At 46.0% G+C, this 18,217-nt stretch overlaps 1 protein-coding gene across 1 annotated transcript in view; it reads left to right on the top strand.

The window, feature by feature from the left end:
* The window catches only part of UBFD1 (ubiquitin family domain containing 1), a 391,487-nt gene that overhangs the window by 194,259 nt on the left and 179,011 nt on the right, over positions 1 to 18,217 (top strand). Inside the window, exon 4 of the mRNA XM_069647393.1 lies at positions 13,973 to 14,038. Within this exon, the coding sequence (XP_069503494.1) occupies positions 13,973 to 14,038 (66 nt within the window). The remainder of the gene's footprint in view (positions 1 to 13,972; positions 14,039 to 18,217) is intronic.

Below are 18,217 nucleotides of genomic sequence, written 5' to 3'. Positions count from 1 at the left end.
GAAGGGTCACCATTGACCCCAAATTGTGACTTATTTTTTTGCCATTTCTTGTTTGCTTCTCCTTTCTTGGTCTTTCTGCTGTGCTGGTTGGGGGAGGCCCTGTTTGGCTTTTGCAGTAATCCTTTGAGAAGCACGCGAAGGCTCTAGAATGTCTGAGAGGACGGGAAGCGGAGAAGGATCCTGAAACTCTGGTGGTCTTTGCCTTCTGGCATGCCTGCCTGGAACCAGTTCCAACTGAGAAGCTGGCTGTCCTCAAAGTACAGCCACCCCCAAAGTTTGAATGTGGCATGAATGCTGATTTGCTTGGTTCCTGGATAAGAGGATGAATTCCTAGTGCAGACAGTCGACCACTGGAACTGAATCCGGAGAGGAAGAGAAGACTTCTGCAGCGACTGGAGATGTCTGCTGAGTGACCGCTGCAGTGCTGACTCCGAAGAGGACTGCTCCTTTTTTTGGGGCTGCTGGGAACAATCTGCCTTGAGATGATATCCCCCGAGGACCAGCGGCCTTCCTGGGCTGCAAACCGCCAATACCATGGTACCTGCTACCATCGTGTAGTGCATTGTCTTCAGAAGATCGAATCCTCTCAAAATCTTGGTGGACTCCTTCCGGACAACCAGAGGCAAAATTCCACTCCCAAGTCCCCTCACCGGTGTGCTGGACTGCGACTGGGCAGTAACCGTTCTTCATCTGGTGTCTTGAAAAGGACACCAAGATCACAGAGCCATGAGAATCCATGAAGAATCCTTTGCTGGGAGCCTCTCCACTCGACTGCTGCTGCAAAATCCCTTCCAGAGTCCTCTTTTATCAGAAGACCAAGAATTCGGTGACCGGGTCCTGTAGCTGCTGCATCATGAGGGTGTCCGCCTGCATCTTCACTGCTGAGGAACTGAGAGACTTGAGGAAATACTTACCCACAGTTGTTCTGCCATTCCTGTGTTGCTGAGGTGGTAATTCGTGCATTTTGGGGTTGACCCATACATGTTCCATACATGTTCGCCCAAGCCTAACGCTGGTGTTATTCAGGGAGCCATCTACGAAGTCCCTGAACCCTTTTTACCTACAAAAATCTTAGTACTTGTTACAGAAGAATCCTCAGAACTCTGGCTTTTCCACAACTTGTATCTTACTGTGTTCTGCCTGCAGCAGGCTACTGATGGCTGCCCAGTGTCCCCTTCTGACTCTGAGACAATCCCATACCTAGTTAGGTAAGGACTGCTAAAGCCTAATGCCTCTCTAAAGAAAGCATTACAAGTGTTGGAAAGTGCTTTCCTGCTTATGTTAAAGCTTCATTTTATTCCTTAAACCGAATCTTGTAAATGTATTTACTACAAAGTGGTGCATGCTGCCATTCTAGGAGCCGTTTACACTGTGATCTACTTAGCAGAAGTATTGCATTCGTTTTTTTTGTTTGCTCATTATGAATAGTACTTGCCTTTCTGAATTCTCTTGGCATGTGTAAATATAAAATAATTTTTGTAACTCCCAGTGTGTGTGTGTGTGTGTGTGTTTGGACCATATGTATGCTACATGTTCTTTGTACCTTCCTACAGCCCTCTCTTCCTCCTCAGATGGGCCTGGCTGCTCTGCCATAGCTACCCTTGCCTTGAGCGGTACAGGCCAATATTAGAAGTTGGAGATGAAGTCCTAGATATGCGGACTTTAGAAAAACTCCCTAACGCACACGGATCCAGAAACTAGTGCTCCTTCGCTGCCAAGACTCTGAAGACTTTCCATGCTGAACCAACACACATCTGTTAGTTTTGCCTTTGGGACTTGTCAAGCCAAACCCATACTCTCAAGCTGAATCCTGGGCCTCAGCATGACATGGGAACCTACCATAGGCTACCACTAACTGCAGTGTCTCTGCCTTTCCATCTCTTCTGGCTCGTACCCTCGACCCGGGGTTTACTGAATCATGAATAATTGTTCTCAACGGTCTTCGGGTCTCTCCTGTACCAGTGTATCATCACTGCGATGTAAGGTGGTCGCCAGACAACATGCACAACCCCCTTCTCACCCCCACCCCCCGTTACCCCTACACTCCAGAAACCGCCCAATTGCTGCTACAGGACCGCTTGTCCTTTCCCATGGTATTGCACACCCGATTCCCTGGCCTTGATGAAAAGCTCTTTCTTCATCCCTGTGCCCTTGCCTCAACATCAAGGGTCTTCTGGTGTCTTCACTCCACCTTTTGCAGAAGGTCTCTTTCCTGCCAAAGACTGCCTCAAATCCACACAACTGGTCTTCCTTGGCCTCTGTGTACCTTTCTGACTTAGATCGGAAAAGTGTGCTGCTTCCCTGTTACTGCATTTCCTCTTCACGACTGGACTGAAGTCTGAAAACTGTTCTTGAAACTTAGATTTACATACGCATTGTGTTGCATACATCGTTTATTTTACAAAGTTTACTTGCCTGTTGGGGTAATGATTTTATCTCTTCACTTTTATTTTGGTGCCATTCCCTCATTTGATATATATTCATGAATAGTGTCTACTGCACATGTAACCCCCTCTTTTCCCCCACTCCACCTTCTTAGAGTTAACCCTTGGCTGCTCAACCACATCATCACTTGGTTAGCCTGGTGACCTTGAGGGAATCCTTAAAATATACCTGTCAGGAAGATGCACCCAAAAACCCTGACCACAGGACTTAAGGAAAATCTCACTAACAGGCAGCTTTGACGCAAGTGCCTCTTCTTTGATACTGAAGACCATTCGTTGCAATATCAAGTTGCTCCCATTTGCTTGACTACAGCACCCAGAGTATTCACCAGTCATGTCTAAAATTGCTTTTTTAATATTTTAGAGGGTTGCTTTACACATTTAGTTGGACAACTCGTTAATTTGGACTACTCCAAAAGTAGTGCATTGCTCTATATAGATTACACTCTATTGTGTGCAATGAGCCTATGTCAGTTTAAATGTGTACAAATCTACTCTCCTTCTGACTTGGCACCTGCTGTAAACTGACCTGATTTGCTACACTAATCTGGGCAGAGCGTTCTCTGTGCTATGTCGGAATGCCGGACTACCTCACCACAAAGCTACGAAGAATTCAGCATCAAGACTACTCCTTGGACTCAGTCCGGACACTCTGCACATTCCTCAGCCAGAGAGCGGAATTCCTACAAGAATAAAATCTCCACTTACAAACCAAATTGAACACTAAGATCGAGCAACAACATCCGCTTTGAGCCAAAACGGTACTCTAAGCTGAAATTTGGATCAGCATTTACCTGTACCTCATGTATGTAGCAATATTCTGGAATGAAGGAAATGCAAACGGAAGAACACCTAACATTCTGAAAAGTGCTAAAAATATAGCTCTTTAACTCGCCAAACTAAACCAGAAACTCTGCAGAAGAGAAACTGCCAACTTGACACAAGAGAAATTCCCAAAACAACCTAAACCTAATGAATGGAAACCTCGATACCCCAACGATTAAGCACCTAAACGCAGATCAGCATAGAACCTGTACCTTTCCAATAGAAATAACCCCAATGAGAAGGTACTGACCACCCTCCTCACTAACCCTACTAATACAATTTCCACTTATTCTGCATGCCTATCCTCCAACATCAAAATAAAACACACATCCCTCTACCAGGACATAAACCTGAAGCCATTATAAACCTCTCACATTCTGCAGTACAACACCCACTACACAACGCACCACAAATAAACCACTCCTGCTCACTCAGACGCAAAACGCACCCAGCACAGTGACTTCTTTTCTGAACCAAAGCTACCAACAGCATATCAAAACTCTTGCGCTTTTCCCTCTCGCTCCCACTAACCAATTCTCCTGCCCCCAGAACCCTGCTCCCTTTTCTGATCCACCAGAGCCCTTGGAGACCATGAAAATGGCAGCAGTGCGTGGTATGAATCACATTAACATAACACTGGAAAGAATTCAGGACATCAGGGTAGTCTGTTTGCAGATGTGCTTTGCTTCGAAGTCTTTCGAGTTCTAGGAGTTAGTGTTGTCTCTGCAGGTGGTTCCTTATGCAAGATTTTGCATGTGAGAAACGGATGTATGTAGCTGTACATTGGTCCCAGGAGCTCAACACCCAATCTTTTCAAAAACAGTTGTTGGCTCAAGGTGTATTTGCATTGGTGGATGGACAGACTGAATGTTCTGGTGGAGATTGTTTATTTATTTGGACCTTTCCCTTTTAATGGGTGGGCCTCTGGTGTTTTGATGAGGCATGCGGCTGCGTGCAGGACCATTCTCGGTGGCACGATGGAGGACGGTAGGCCTTTGAGGAGAGCATTGCCCCCATCAAGGAGGGATATGACCAGTGCGTGAATGGTGGATCTAAAGCTGTCCGTTGGGCTGACTTTGCGCATGAGAGAGAGCTGGTGCTAGGCTGTCAGTTTTCTTAGCAATGTGTCTTGACACAAAGGTGTTTGCCCAAGGTACTCGGCGCAGGAGGTGACCTCTGGTGGGAAGATCTCTGGGTTCATGGTTTGTAGCCAGGTCTGTATGCCTGGGTGTTCGGTGATGTTGGTGAGCTGTAGGAATGTGGTCTTGGAATGGATGGTGTGTGTGTGTGTGGCTGGGAGGGCTCTCAGCGGCTCCATGTATAGATCGAAGATCACTGTGGAGAGGATGGAACCCTGGTGACTTGTACCATTGGCGATCTAGAGTAGTCAATCCAAACAAACTGGAGGTTGGCAAGGTAGGACTTGAACCAGCAAATAACAAGGTAGCTGATCTCCCATGTTAGCGTAGGGTGTCTGCGAGTGCCTGGTGGTCTTTGTCAAAAGCTACCAAGAGGTCGAGTAGAGCCAGGAGGCAGTCATCAAGAATGTTGAGGGCATTGTCGACTACCCGTATGGTGCCATCTCCATGCAGCATCTGGGTCTGAACCCAGGTTGGTAGGTTTGGAGGAGATTGTTAGTGTTGCTGTGGTGCTGCAGTTGGGCAGCTACCGCTTTCTCAATGATCTTACCTAGGAAGAGATGATTCTGCGATAGTTACCTAGGTTTTTGGGATCCAGGTTAGGGTTCTTTAGTAGACGGAGGATTTGTCCTGTCTTTAGGGTCCATGGGAAAGGACCTCGAGTTAAGGAGCTGTGAATGATCTCCAGTTGGGGATGGAGCGCTTCTGCAGGGAGGGTCTTGAGGATGGATGCTGGGATGTCATCTGTATACGATGTGGCTTTAAGGGCGGCCAGGAACTCTGTAGAAAATGTCTTGAATGTTGTCCAGGCTGTGGACATTTCCCAAGGAGGGACGTGAGGTGGATCTGCGGATGCAAAGCTGGTGTCTGTGCTGGAGAATCTTGCTGATTTGTGTCAATGAAGGTGCTGATGGTGATTTTTTTTCAATGGAGTGTGGTAAGGCACTCCAATTTGGATGCAGTCCTGGATACTCGTTTGCGGCGGTAGAGTTCTTCTGTGTACCAAGATGCTGATGGTTTTGGTTTGCAGGTGCGTTGTTTCAGAGGCACGTGTCGGTCGATGGAGGCTGAGAGGTTGGCGTTGAGTGCTTCCAATAGTCGGTTTGGTTGGGGGTGTTTGGTCCTTGTGAGGTAGAGGTTGGCAAGGTCTTACATGAAGGCTTCCACTGGGAAGTTCTTGAAGGAATGGAAGATTGTCTGTTGCGTTTCTGCTGGGAGTGCTTGACTGGGGTGCTGTGCAGGATGTTAAAATGCACGGCCAGGTGGTCCGACCAGTCAAGCGGATGGAAGACCGTGCAGGGATTTGCTTTTGGTCTTTTGTGTGCTGTGTGAGGCTGAGGGTGTCGAAGGCAGAGGAGAGCTTCCTTCATTAGTTTGGTGGGCTTGTTACCTGGGAGGTTGAAGTCTCCTAGGAAGATGTTGTTGGGCTGCGTGTGAGGGACATGGTGGTGACCATGCCGGTGAAGTGTCTAATTAAGATGGCATTTGGTGTTTGTGGTCTGTAGATGAGATGGAAGGGGACTGTCTGTAGGGGAGAGCGTTCAGTTTCAGTTGAGGGCAAAGGAGCCAATGTTGACGTTGTCTGGTGCAAGGCACAAGGTCTTGTTAGATGACTGCGAGTCCTCCGCCTGGCTTGTTTGGCTTCTTTGTAAAGGTGCCAAAGACAGACTGGCAAATCCTGAGCTCAAGGTAGCACGATTTGCCTCATGGTAAACTCGGAAACTATAAGGTTAAGGGTTTGGGAGTGAAAATGAAGCATGACTGACCCACAAATGCTAATGCATTACCAGGCCCTTTTTCCCCACATGACCTCCACTATGTATCAAAAGTGCGTTAGACAGGTAGTTCTTCTGCAATATGTAACACCTAGAGGGGGAGAGTAGAGGTTAAAAATTCACAACACTGCCCAGAGGGATACCAAAACTCAGAACATGTTTAGATTTAAAATACCAGATCCGAATGGTCTCCTTACACTCGAGGCAATAAAGTGACGCAACATGACCAACAGTAGCATTGCAACTTCACACATTTCCATGTTATGGCAGATAATGTAAGCATATATAAATAAAATCGGTGGTCTACTAAAGTTCTAGTCTTTAGCCCACACCTCAAAGAATCCAAAGGGCACAAAAGAAATCGGCCAGCGTCTAGATAACAACCCTTAAGTCACTTTGTTCAGGTGTTTCAGAAAAGTACCTCATAGGATATTGCTGGACAACGTCCATAAGCAGAGCCATGTTTATGGGATAAAGACAGTTAAATCTTTGTTCTACCCCACAGTTGCGGCTGAAATTGCAGCCAACTCCAGAAGACGGGTGACCCTCTCGAAGAGCTCCGATTCCAGGTTCATCATCCAGAAGACCCAGTAAGGAAGGAAGAGGAGCACAATTCAGCCTGATGGACTCTAATGACAAAACCTTGTGAAGGGCCCGCCAACACTTCACTACTGCAGGCCACAGGGGACCCCGATTGGGGGTGAGGGGGGAGAGAATAGGATGGAGCCAGCAGTTAGTACTTCCAGTGCCAGATTTAAAGTACTTTGATCAAGAGCACAAAACCACATGGTGAACACCACACTTCTTTTACAGGACAAGATTGAGGATCCAGTTCTTAGGCACTTGCACTCCTGACCAGGGCAACCCAGACACTTAAGAGAATAATCTGCTTTGCCAGATGTGTGATCCACTAGCCATGAGCAGAAGCAACAACGATGGCTGCACCGGGAAAAATGTAGAAACCTGCCTAAGTGGCTCCAAACTCTTTGAAGGGGAAAACTGGGCAGCAGAAAATTGTCCAGTGATGAGGGTGGGGTGGGTGGGGATGGCAACAGTGCAGGAGACAAACGGCCAAGGCAAAGAGCTGAGGTAGGGTAGTGGTTTCCCATCGCCTTTGGGATGACCGAGGCTGCAAGGTGAGGAGAAAGTGGCCCAGAAATGGTACCGTTGCAGGACGTTCAGTCCAGCCAGTGGAGAGGACTAGGAAGCGGAACAGAGCCTGGGAAATACTTCTGGTAGCTAAAAAAAACAATCCAGAGCTAAGAACGAATGCTGCAAAGCACAGCTGGTATGGCCAAACCTGGTCCTAGAGATTCAGCATCCCATTGTCCTGCAAATCCTCCAGCAATTGGGGTAAGAATCACCAGCCCTGAGGAATGCATAGGTCACCCCCAAATATTATACCCATTCAGTCATGGTATGGCCCAAGCTAGCCTTCGAATCTCACACCAAGCAGATGCACACAAGTTTGTCAGCCAGCTGTTCTGGGTGACCCTCAAAACCACCCAGCACTCTAGTCCACCCACAGGGTTTGTGTATTGGGGCAGTCTGATGAAGGGGGCCAGTCTTAAAAAGCACCCTGTCCTAGCAGCCATATGGGATGGATGCAACGGCATAGGAAAAGGGTTGCAGTAGCAGGGGCACTCGTAGAAGTCCCTCTGACCAGAAAACAAGGTCAAAGATTCAGGAAAAAGCAAAACGTTTTTAGGGGTGTCCCATAGAATGGGACCGGGGGAACACCCAAAAATGGAATTCTCCCCAAACAAACTGATGTCTTTTTAAAAAAAAAATATTGACCAGAGGCACGAGCCCGCCATCTATGCAGCACTATATTATTGCCCACTGTATCTTTTCAGTGGCAACCCATCTGGTGTGGGAGCACATTGTGCAGTAGGCAGTGCCGTGTACTTGAAGAGTGGATTTGTCCATGCATGTTTTCAAACCAATCATTGAGCAGTAGGGCTCACCCTGCTGTATCTTTTGGCAACAGAGCAACAAAGTGTCCCTTTTATGCATCCTGAAGAGTTCACAACCGGACTCACTAAGCAGTGCCCTCCTTCCATTCGACGTCATTTCTGTACTTGTTTTTCTTCATCCTCTGCTATCCTAGGTTGTGCAGGAGGTGACAGAAAATTGCTACTTCGTTTTGATAGTTCCTCAGTGGCCAAATGGTCTGGTTCTCAGATTGTCTGCCATTGTTGGCTATTCCTCCTGAGATGGAGCGATTGGATACCTCCGTGAGGGGCTCCATTTACCCTCATCCTCTCAGTAGCTACACTTAGCCTGTACACTAAGGCCATGATGGTTGGTTCCTTCACATTCTGCAAAAAACATGAAAATTATCAAGGCTGTGTGATGAGGAAATCTAATGGAGTGCTCACTGATCTCCCTGGTGGTGACCACCTTCCATGTGGCCAGGGAATGGCAGCCGCTACCTGATCCTGGGGTCGACTATAATGCGGGAGGATCACATGCGTGGAGACAGCCTCCGGGCAGATGTTGGGGCTTCATTAGATGAGATGGTAGTCCCCTTTTGCCTGTGAAGATGATGCCTCCACCCCCTTATTACCCAATAGCCTCATGCCCTTTTGCCATAAATCTACACCCCCCTTTTAGGGAAAATGGAGAAACCCTTTCCCAAGTTTCTATAGACCAAACCTCCATGCCTGGTCTTAAATGTGGAAGCTCCATGACCACCTTTTCCAGTTCTAAATAAAATCTGTTCTATGTGTTGAATAATTTAGAACCGTTGAGTGATATTCCAAGTAATCTGTCACCTGATGACCATGTACTCATTTTCCCACAATCACCCAAATACTGGGAAGAGGGAAAGAGCAATGCAGAACGAAAGGTGCCACATGCTCAGTGAGCATTCTAGTTTTCTAAATGCCCTGTACATGGGGACATTTAAAGACCGGAGGCTGAGTCATGGAGGCTGCTGCTGTGTGGAAGACGCCTCATCCATTTGTGCGGCTTGTTAAGCTTGGAAGCACAAACCGCTGTGGCAGAGCCCAGTGGCCTCCCAGCAAGGGAGAAGAGAAACGCTAAGAGGACAGGTTACACTAAGAGGACCGGTTGTGCCACAGACCCGCCTGTGGAAAACTCCTGGGCATGCAACAACCACAGAGCCACGTTTTACCGACCGGGACCTGGATCGAGACAGGCGTGCTGAGGTGAGACTGCGCAAGACGGAGAGCAGTGCAGAGAGGAAAGCATGTGCTGCACGTTTGCCGCTTAAGCGCTAACTGGGCTGAGAACGCCAACAAGAGCTGGCGAGTCAACCCAAACACAATTTGGACCCCGGGGGCATTTCAGCGACCTCTCCAAATACAAGCTATACTAATTAAAGCCACAGAAGGAGAGAAAGTAAAGAGGCCAAATGAGAAAGAAGAAAGTATATTGCTAATATGGCCCCTATCAAGTTATGATGGTATGGAATATAAATGTTTCCTGTGTAAATGTAGGAAGTCCTGGCAGGGGAGTATACCAGGCAGTTGCCAAGTATTCAAAAAGCCATAAGACGAATTGTGGAACTGTGTTTACCAGACAAAGTAACGTTTTGAAAGAAATGGAAATACAAGGCTAAGCAGCTTTGTAAATGACAGAACTGTTGTGGGCCAAGAAAGACGCACATAAATGTTAGACAAATAATGTGTATTGAGGTGAATTCCAGGCAAAGGGCATCACACTCTGAAGCCAAAGGCTTTTCGCCCTTTGAGAACTTGTGTTGGAGATGTTTATTCTTACTTTATGAACTTCTTTTGCAATCACCTACGGTTAAAGACATTTCCCTTTTCACCCTACATTTTAGTTTATAGTGTGAGGGTCAGAATAGAACTTTTCAACACAAGGGTTGTTTTGATTTGGATATTCTGATACACATATCCTTAGTTTTTGGTTTCAGATGGGGAAATTCCTCTTAGAGCAGGGTCAGAGAGGGCTTTCGCCAACCCTTTTGTTTCCAATAAGTCTTTAACCAAAAACATGACTAACTTGTGTCCGAGTTTCATTCCCGACTCCTCACAGCTGGAAGGAAATGATCAAAGCATCTGCCATATGTATGTGAACTTCAAAAATCTCATCCAGAAGGCTTCATTGCTACAGGTTTGTCCTTCATGATGCATCCAACTAACTCTGGAGTCAGGTCGGATTTCTGTAGTACTTATTTGTAAGCCATTGTGGCTTAGCTGAATGTAGGCTCTACTGCCATTTCCTTATCCAACCAGCAGGTTGAGGCATTCTTTTGGCTTTTAATTCGGTCTGCCTATGCAGTCCTTTTACCCATCAAGGCATTTGAAAATAATTCAACAAATTGTCAGTCTTTCAGAATGGTTCCCTTAGAGCTTTGGCTGGTAACATGGAACACAGCTTTTCTAGTGGTAGTTACTGCAACCCTCTGGGTAATCCGATTGTAGGGTCTCTCTTCATCTGACCTTTTTGAGGTTTAGGTAAGGCAGTGATTCTGCATGCTTATTTGACTTTTGTACCCAAGGTTGTCTTTGAGTTTCATATCAACTAGGTCTCCTTACCAGCCTTTTTCCAGGACACCTATTCAGAAGCTGAAATAATTCTGCACATTCTGGATTTAGTGGGGCACTAAAATTTGAGTTCTAGCATTCCAAGGAGGATCATTCTTCTGGCCACTTGGTTGTAATATCTATCTGGTTATCGCTGGGATTTAGAGCATTGTAGGCCACCATAGATTGCTGGATTGTAATGTGCATTCTTGAAGTCTACAAGATGTTGACAATTTCTCCTCCTAAGGGCATGCTGGCCTAGTTACTCTTCAGCCACTTCCATGGCCTACCCAAAGATGTGTTCCCTTGGATGACATTTTCAAGGCTGTGTGACTTGGCCAAAGCAGTATCCTCTTGACTCCAGCTTATAGCAGATCCTCTGATCCAGTTGTTTTCAGTTTTAGGTTGAATGTTATATCCTACAAATACGCACATTCCCTTATAGTTTTACTTTTCCTGCTGATTCACCAACCTTTTTTTTTGTTCCCCAGTAAGTTCCCATCCAGGGCCTCGCAGGTGACTTAACTGTCATGTGCCGCTGGGGGCTCTTATAACTCCCAGGACAGGGTACCCCAAAGGCACCGTGTGGTCCATGTCCTCAAGTAGATCTCCCTTGGGTTTATCCAGCTCCCAAATGTGCTTTAAAGGTGGGGAGTGGGGCTGAGGGGGGGGGGGGGGGGGGTTCAGTCCCCTAGATTTTGTCAATTGCTGGGACACATCCCAAAAGTAGCTGAAGCGTGCTCCTGAACCAGCAACAAGAAGCAAAGTACTGCTGAGCTCTGAACCTCTCGCACGTCTTCACAAGACCAGAGGCAACCACACGTGCTCTGTTCTCTTGACACAACGTGGCCAACTGGGTGGTTACTTCTTCAAAGACTCCTTGTTCCATGTAAAGTGCTTTCTGGGCCCTCCCTCCATGGCTAATCTTGTGGCTTCTGCACCGATTACCTGAATAGACTTGCAGTGGGTAGGAACTATGACCAACAACTGCTCAAGCAACTTGCATAGTCTCTTGCACTTCAGCTGCACTACTTGACTACCAAGACTGCTTTTCCAGCTACCGACTTAGCTGCACCACACCTTCCCACCCAGCATCAGATTAGTTCTCCTGAACTGCAACGTCCGCCTACCTGGGCGTTTGCCATCACCTGCTTACCATCTTTGTCGTTGAACCGGGACTTTGCTAGCTCCTTTGTTTTGCAATGCAAGGCTTTCCTTTGGCTCCTAGAAAAATATTGGGTGAAAGCTGCACATGGTGTAACTTGGTTGGTTCTGAGATGTCTGAACCCCCCTCGTCCTCCCCGGGATCTCCTCCTCTTGTCCAAAACCAGATTTCCTTTGTACTTTCTACAGTGGAGTAACAAGGTTTTGCCTCTGTCTGAAAAACCTGGTCTTTAATGCTTTTGGGCTCAAACATAATCCCTCACTGATTCACATTTCTTCTAAATTATCTCCACTAAAGACTCCATACCGTAAAGGTTGCTCATCTTGCTGTACACTGCATTTCTCTTCTGCATTAAATCATTAAGAATGTTCAAATATATTGTGTGGACATTCCCTTAATGCATAATTGTGCATGTTCCCCTTTAATTATTCTCACCCAGCACCTCTACATTAATGTAAAGCCTTTCAGTAAAGAATATCCAACTTCTATACATTGGCCAAGGATCATGGGAGTTGTAGTCCAAAACATCAACTGACATGGCACCAATCCTTTTGTCTTGCCCTTTTCCAAACATTTCCTTTTTCTAGGGCTGAATTTCTCTGTACCCTCTGAGTTGGGCCCTCAATTCCCCACCTGTATTAAACTGTCAACCCATCTTTTTTTCCACACCTGGAAAATGCATTTCCTCCTTTCCACACCACCTTTATTCCCTTTTTTTTTCTACTGGTCTTCCTCCTTTTGACTAAGCCACCTTAACTCATGTGTGCTTCTCTGCCCTCTTTCCACCACCCACAGCCACCTCTAGACCAAATACCTACCCCGGGACCTAGCAATTCACCCAACTCATTGGGACCTACGCTCCCTTACAGCAGAAAGTTCGGCCACATGGGCTAATTTTGTCTCACTGCTGTCCCTTCAGACTAAATTTTCTTGCCTTTCCCCTTGGTCCTCTTACTCCCTTCCCAAAATCCAGCATTGCTTTTCAGACTTATTTGCATTCTATTCACCCATTGCCTAACCCCACCCTTCTGGAGCCAAATACATAATTCGAGTGCCTTCCTTTCTCAATAATGAACCCCTTTGCTGCTTGCCTCCCAAAAATGAATTACACTGAGCTTCCCCTGCCGTAGCCTACTTTCTTTAATTCTTTCAACTCCCTTGACGCTCACATCTACATCTTTACATGGGCTTTTACATTTTGGCACATTACTTGTGGGAATGGACACCTGCTCCGTGCACCCCATGCCCATCACTTAAGGGCGAAACATAACCACGAGTCCATGGTTGTTGAAGATTTAGCATTTAACTCTCAATTCCCTTTTGCGTTTAGCAGGCCCAGAACATATTAACTAAAGCGGATTGTTTATACATAATACTGCCTGAACACAGAAGAGGAGCGTTTGCCCAATGTGAATACCCTATGAAACTCCCCTGGCACCTTTCTGTTTGCATAGGAATTTCCCAGGTGACTAAACATGGCAGAATGTAACTCTCATATCTGTGCAAGGAATAAGGTTAATAATCACTGCACTGCAAATTTAGTTTTCTTCGGCGAGGACATTTTTCAAATGATTATGCTGTGGATACCTCCCCATGCTAAATAACCAGGTCTATCTTAATTGCTAATCAAAATAGCTCAGCTGAAATGGTTGCTTTACCTGTCACGCCTCAAGTCTGACCAGACTGTTTTCGTTTGCAGTTTTTAGGTCATTAGTCAGTGCCCAGGCCCCCGGTCTACTGCAGTCACCCTTCTCCATAGTTTCCAATTCACCTCTCCCCAGCTCTCCCTGATCTGCTGACATCCGCTTTCTGTCTTGTGTGTCACTCCTCTATCTCTGCGGCACTATCCCCTAAGTACTATACTGGAACACAACTGCTTTTTTCTGTAGGAGTTCTGTTTGACCAGGTTACTAACCACTATAATCGCATAACGGGCAAGGCTGGGGTGGACTTTGCTGGGCTGTATCTGTCCCGGGACTGGTGGCTTCCCATCAGGCTCATTAAACTGGAGGTGAGTTCTAATATTGCAATTCACTTCAAGGTTAGTTTTGATTGGATTTATTTCATTGTCTTCGTTCAGTCCTGACATTGTTTCTTTATTTTATAGCAACACAGAAAAGTATTGGATAAAGGAAAACCAGATGATGTGATGCCAGCCATTAAAGGTGCACCGGTAAGTAAAGTTTGTCTGTAAGAAACTTGCAATGAGTCCTCTACACACACAGTGCTCCATCAATTCCTGTAATGTTCCACTCCCACCAATAAGTATGCCTCACTTACACCCTCCACACCATCTGGCTGACTCGGCACCAACAATGTGCCCTCCATACCTACAGTGATACGATTGCCTGCAGTCCAGGTGTGACCACAATCCCTGTATCTCCACCTCCTGCGAGGCTGTGACAATCAACCCCAAGTCATCCATGTTTAAAACACCCTAGGCCGTGTCCCAGCACTTAAAGACAGTCTGGCCTAGTCTCTGGTGTTATGGACATAATTAAGCCTACATACTGGGATGGGGTGTGGGGGGGGGGCGTAAATGAAGGTTCTTGACTCACTTGGAGGAAGCGTTCTGACTGTTTGCACTTAAATATACACTACACGAGTTATCGTATTAATGAACCCCCCCCCCCTCTTCTGAGGGTTCTCATCCTCATTAAGCAAGCTAGAGAAAAAGCTGATATCAAACCTATGAACAAGATTATCATATAAGCAAAGAGCATGTTGAATATTCAGATGTTGAAACAAGTGATGTTTAGTTTGAAAGTTAGGGAAACGCATCTCCTTCTAAGCTACTCTCCGCTACATGCCTATCATTAAGCTTTATGACAGCAGGACGATCCATTTGTTACATACTTGTTAGAGAGGAAATATAATCAATGGGCATCTGCTACTCTGGACCTGGCAATGTCTTGCTCCTTTCCCCAGCCCCTCTCGCTGTCATCTAGACCGTGGCGCTCTCCATCGTGATGCGCCATTTTTTTTATTAAGACATTGCTTCCCTGCACGTGTGGATTTGTCATATCTGCTTTTTCAACAGTCGTGTCACTTTGTTTATCCGAAGTGGATATCTTTAACATTACAGAATTACGTTCTTCTGCAAGCTATGTATGAAGGCTTTCTGTTATCGGGTGACGATATCTTAACTTTTTTTCCAACTGCTGCTCATTGCAAACTTTGGGGCCCGAGTTTGTAAATGTGCATACTTCAAACATATTTGTGTCAACTGCATATTTCCTGTTCTTGTGTCTTATCAGATAATTAACCATGTAATGCTAAAGGCTGCCAACTGACCGTGTGTTAGCCAGCCCACCTGAGGCAGTAAAATGTTTCCTTGTTCTTAGCTAAGCTAGAGAACATACAAAACGTTGTGCAAGTGTGCCCTTGTCTTCACACGTGCTGGATTATAGCGCCCTTTAAAGTGTTTGTCCCATTCCGTTAGTGCACAGGGTGTCTGTAATATTAAGGCTGTCTTAAATTGTTTTGAATTCCTGAAGCGGGTCCACAGCAAGTCCCACCTCCAGTAAATGTCCTCCACTTCTACAACTATGCACAAACTCCAGCGCTATGTAATCTACCCCAGGGAACATTCAACTTTAGGATGCAGTCACTCCTACTTTAAACACTAAGTCATGCAATGTGTTTGCATCACCAGATGGGAATCCACAACTCTAACATTTTGACCTTCAAACCCACAAAGCCCCAGTGCAGGACTGTCCCTGCCAGTGACAAGGAGTCTAAATCTCTAGAAATATACCCTTAACCTGCATCACACCTGTACACCACACTGAGCTCTCAAATGTGTCTTCACACCTCTTTTACCCTTATCCAGCAATGTTCACTCCCGACCTCCGGAGATCTCTTAAAAGTAGCAATGTTCTACTTCATACTTTGGATTCCACCAATACTGGCTTTGTTCCCCTTACAACCTAGCGGTAGTCCCTAAATCAGCAGCAAACTGCTCCTACCTGAAGGGTTCTCCTATATCGAGTAGTATGCCCTTTCTCACTGAAGGGGAAGACCCCCATGTAAATGTTCACACTCCAAACAGCTGGGAGCCCAAGCTTTAGGAATGGCGTGCCTGTGACCAGCATGAATCACCTTACTTTGTTGGTGTGTCCCTTTGATCATTTGTGAATCTTCAACTCTTATTTACAAGCACCTTCCAAGGTGCAGGCATTGACCAACTCTAGCAATATAACCACAAGCCTCTACATTATGCCCCCACAGCAAACAGTTTAAAACGTAGTAACGTGCTTAATCAGAATCTACCAATCCACAGGCTATGCCAGAAGTCGCCAACCACCTTGTGCAAGGTGCTGCCACCCCTTGGCAATCCAGAAGCCTGGCCGTTATGCATTACACGCTTCAGTCTTTTTCCCAGCATGCAGCCTCCTCATTTCTGTAGACCCTCACCAAACCTAAAGCATCTTTTCTGCTCCTGCTCCTTTATAGCGCACACATTCCTTCTGCACCTCCCTCTGAACTCACTGCCTATATTTTGACTCTTCAAGTTGTACAGAGGGCACTCAACTGTTGTGTCAATTGCCAGTCAGGTTGAATTATCCTTTTAGGAATCCAGTTTGCTTATTCTGTACTTTCCTCTCTCTATGCCTGTGTTTGGCTCACTGCAGAGTTCACATGATGCTCATTGATCTATGGAATACAAGTGTAAAAGTCCTGTCTTATAAAAGTTGAGTGGCATATCCACCCTTTTCAGCATCCCCGAGAGCAGACACTGAGCCATTCTCTTAATGTGCTGTGTGGAGGACTGGAGTCATGTTTGCATGGATCCCAGGCCCTTTCTTATCATGGAGGTGGACCTCTGTAGGGTCGTAATTGGGTGTTCATGCCTGAGGGTTATCAAGTGGTCCCATAGACTCCCAGATTCAAATTGAATGCCCCTCGTCTGTGCTTCCCTCTTGAAGGTATTCGCTGTCCCGATACTTTCAAAAATAACCCTCTTGTTCTCCCGTTTCCTTTCACACCTGCTCATTGTGTGCCTTTTTTGCTCCTCCTACCCTTCCATTTCTTTCTACTCCCACTTTATCCCTCTATCATCCTCTGACAGGCGTACATTCACTCCATAAATATTCCACCTGGCTCAGATAGTTTTATTTAAAGGCTTGTAAGAATACTTGGCAACATTTGCTTGCTTAGTCCATGGTATCCCTTTCCCCATTGCTACCCGACTTAATGGCTTAAGTAATTACTCACTGGGATGTACCAGAAATATGAAGCCCTCCTAGCGATAAAGATGTGAAAAGTAAAGGCTCCTTCCAGTGTCTGTGGGTGGCCAGCTAGCCTGGTTACCCTAACTTTAAGGAATATCCCTGAAGCTTGGTCCTGTTATGTTATCTTGTTGTGCTTATACCGCGCCAAAGCCCATAGGCATCCAGGCGCCGAGAGAACAGAGTACAGTGAGTAAAAAGACTACCGCAGGAGTTTACTCTAATTAAAAAGATGCGTTTTTAATTGTTTTCGGAAGGCAAGAAGATCAGTTGCCTTGCGCAGGGATGCAGGCAATGCATTCCATGCCTTAGCTCCCTGGATGTGAAAGGCCCTTCCAGAGCCTCGAGAGCGGTTCACCCGGTGCTGTACCAAAAGATAGCCTTCAGCCGACCTGAGGTTTCTTTTAGGCTGGTACATGCTAATGACATCCTTAAGTTAAGCAGGAGCACTACCAAAGATGCATTTATGGCATATAGTTATCAATTTAAATTGAATTCTGCTTTCCACAGGAAACCAATGCAATGCGACTAGCTTTGTTTTGTATTTTTTGTAACTCCTGGATTTCTGCTTTACCTGCACCGCCTAGAAGTGCGTTGCAGTAATCTACACGTGGTAAAATGACAGCTCTCACGAGTAATACGGTTTTCAACCGAAACTAGTGGTGCAACTTGCCTGAGCACTTTAAGATGATAATTAGTGCTAGTGGTAATGGCTGCAACATGTGCTTCAGTCTAAACTGTTTTCCATGAATCTGCCCAAGGTTTTTACTTTCTGCACGGTGTTGATGAAAGTACCATCTATCCTAAAACCAGTATACTCCTGGCCCAACTTGATTTTTGCCTGACGTGGGCCAAAGATCATGAGCTCCGTCTTTGTAGCGTTCAGACACAGCCAGTTAGTAGACATCCACTGTTTTATCAGTTGATAAACTGCATTTACTGTAAATTGATCCGTGTCATAATCGCCAGTAATGTTGAGGACCAACTGGAAGTCATCGGCATAGTTACAAAAAAAGGTCTGGAAAAGATCTAATTCGTAACGGAGAGGAAAAATGTAGATGTTAAATAACAGTGGTGAAAGACATGCCCCCTGGGGCACTCCACACGTTCTGATTTGTGAC

This window comes from Ambystoma mexicanum, chromosome 2q, assembly GCF_040938575.1.
Source record: "Ambystoma mexicanum isolate Mex_15411 chromosome 2q, UKY_AmexF1_1, whole genome shotgun sequence".
NCBI classification, from domain to species: domain Eukaryota; kingdom Metazoa; phylum Chordata; class Amphibia; order Caudata; family Ambystomatidae; genus Ambystoma; species Ambystoma mexicanum.
This window is presented reverse-complemented; position numbering and strand designations above follow the sequence as displayed.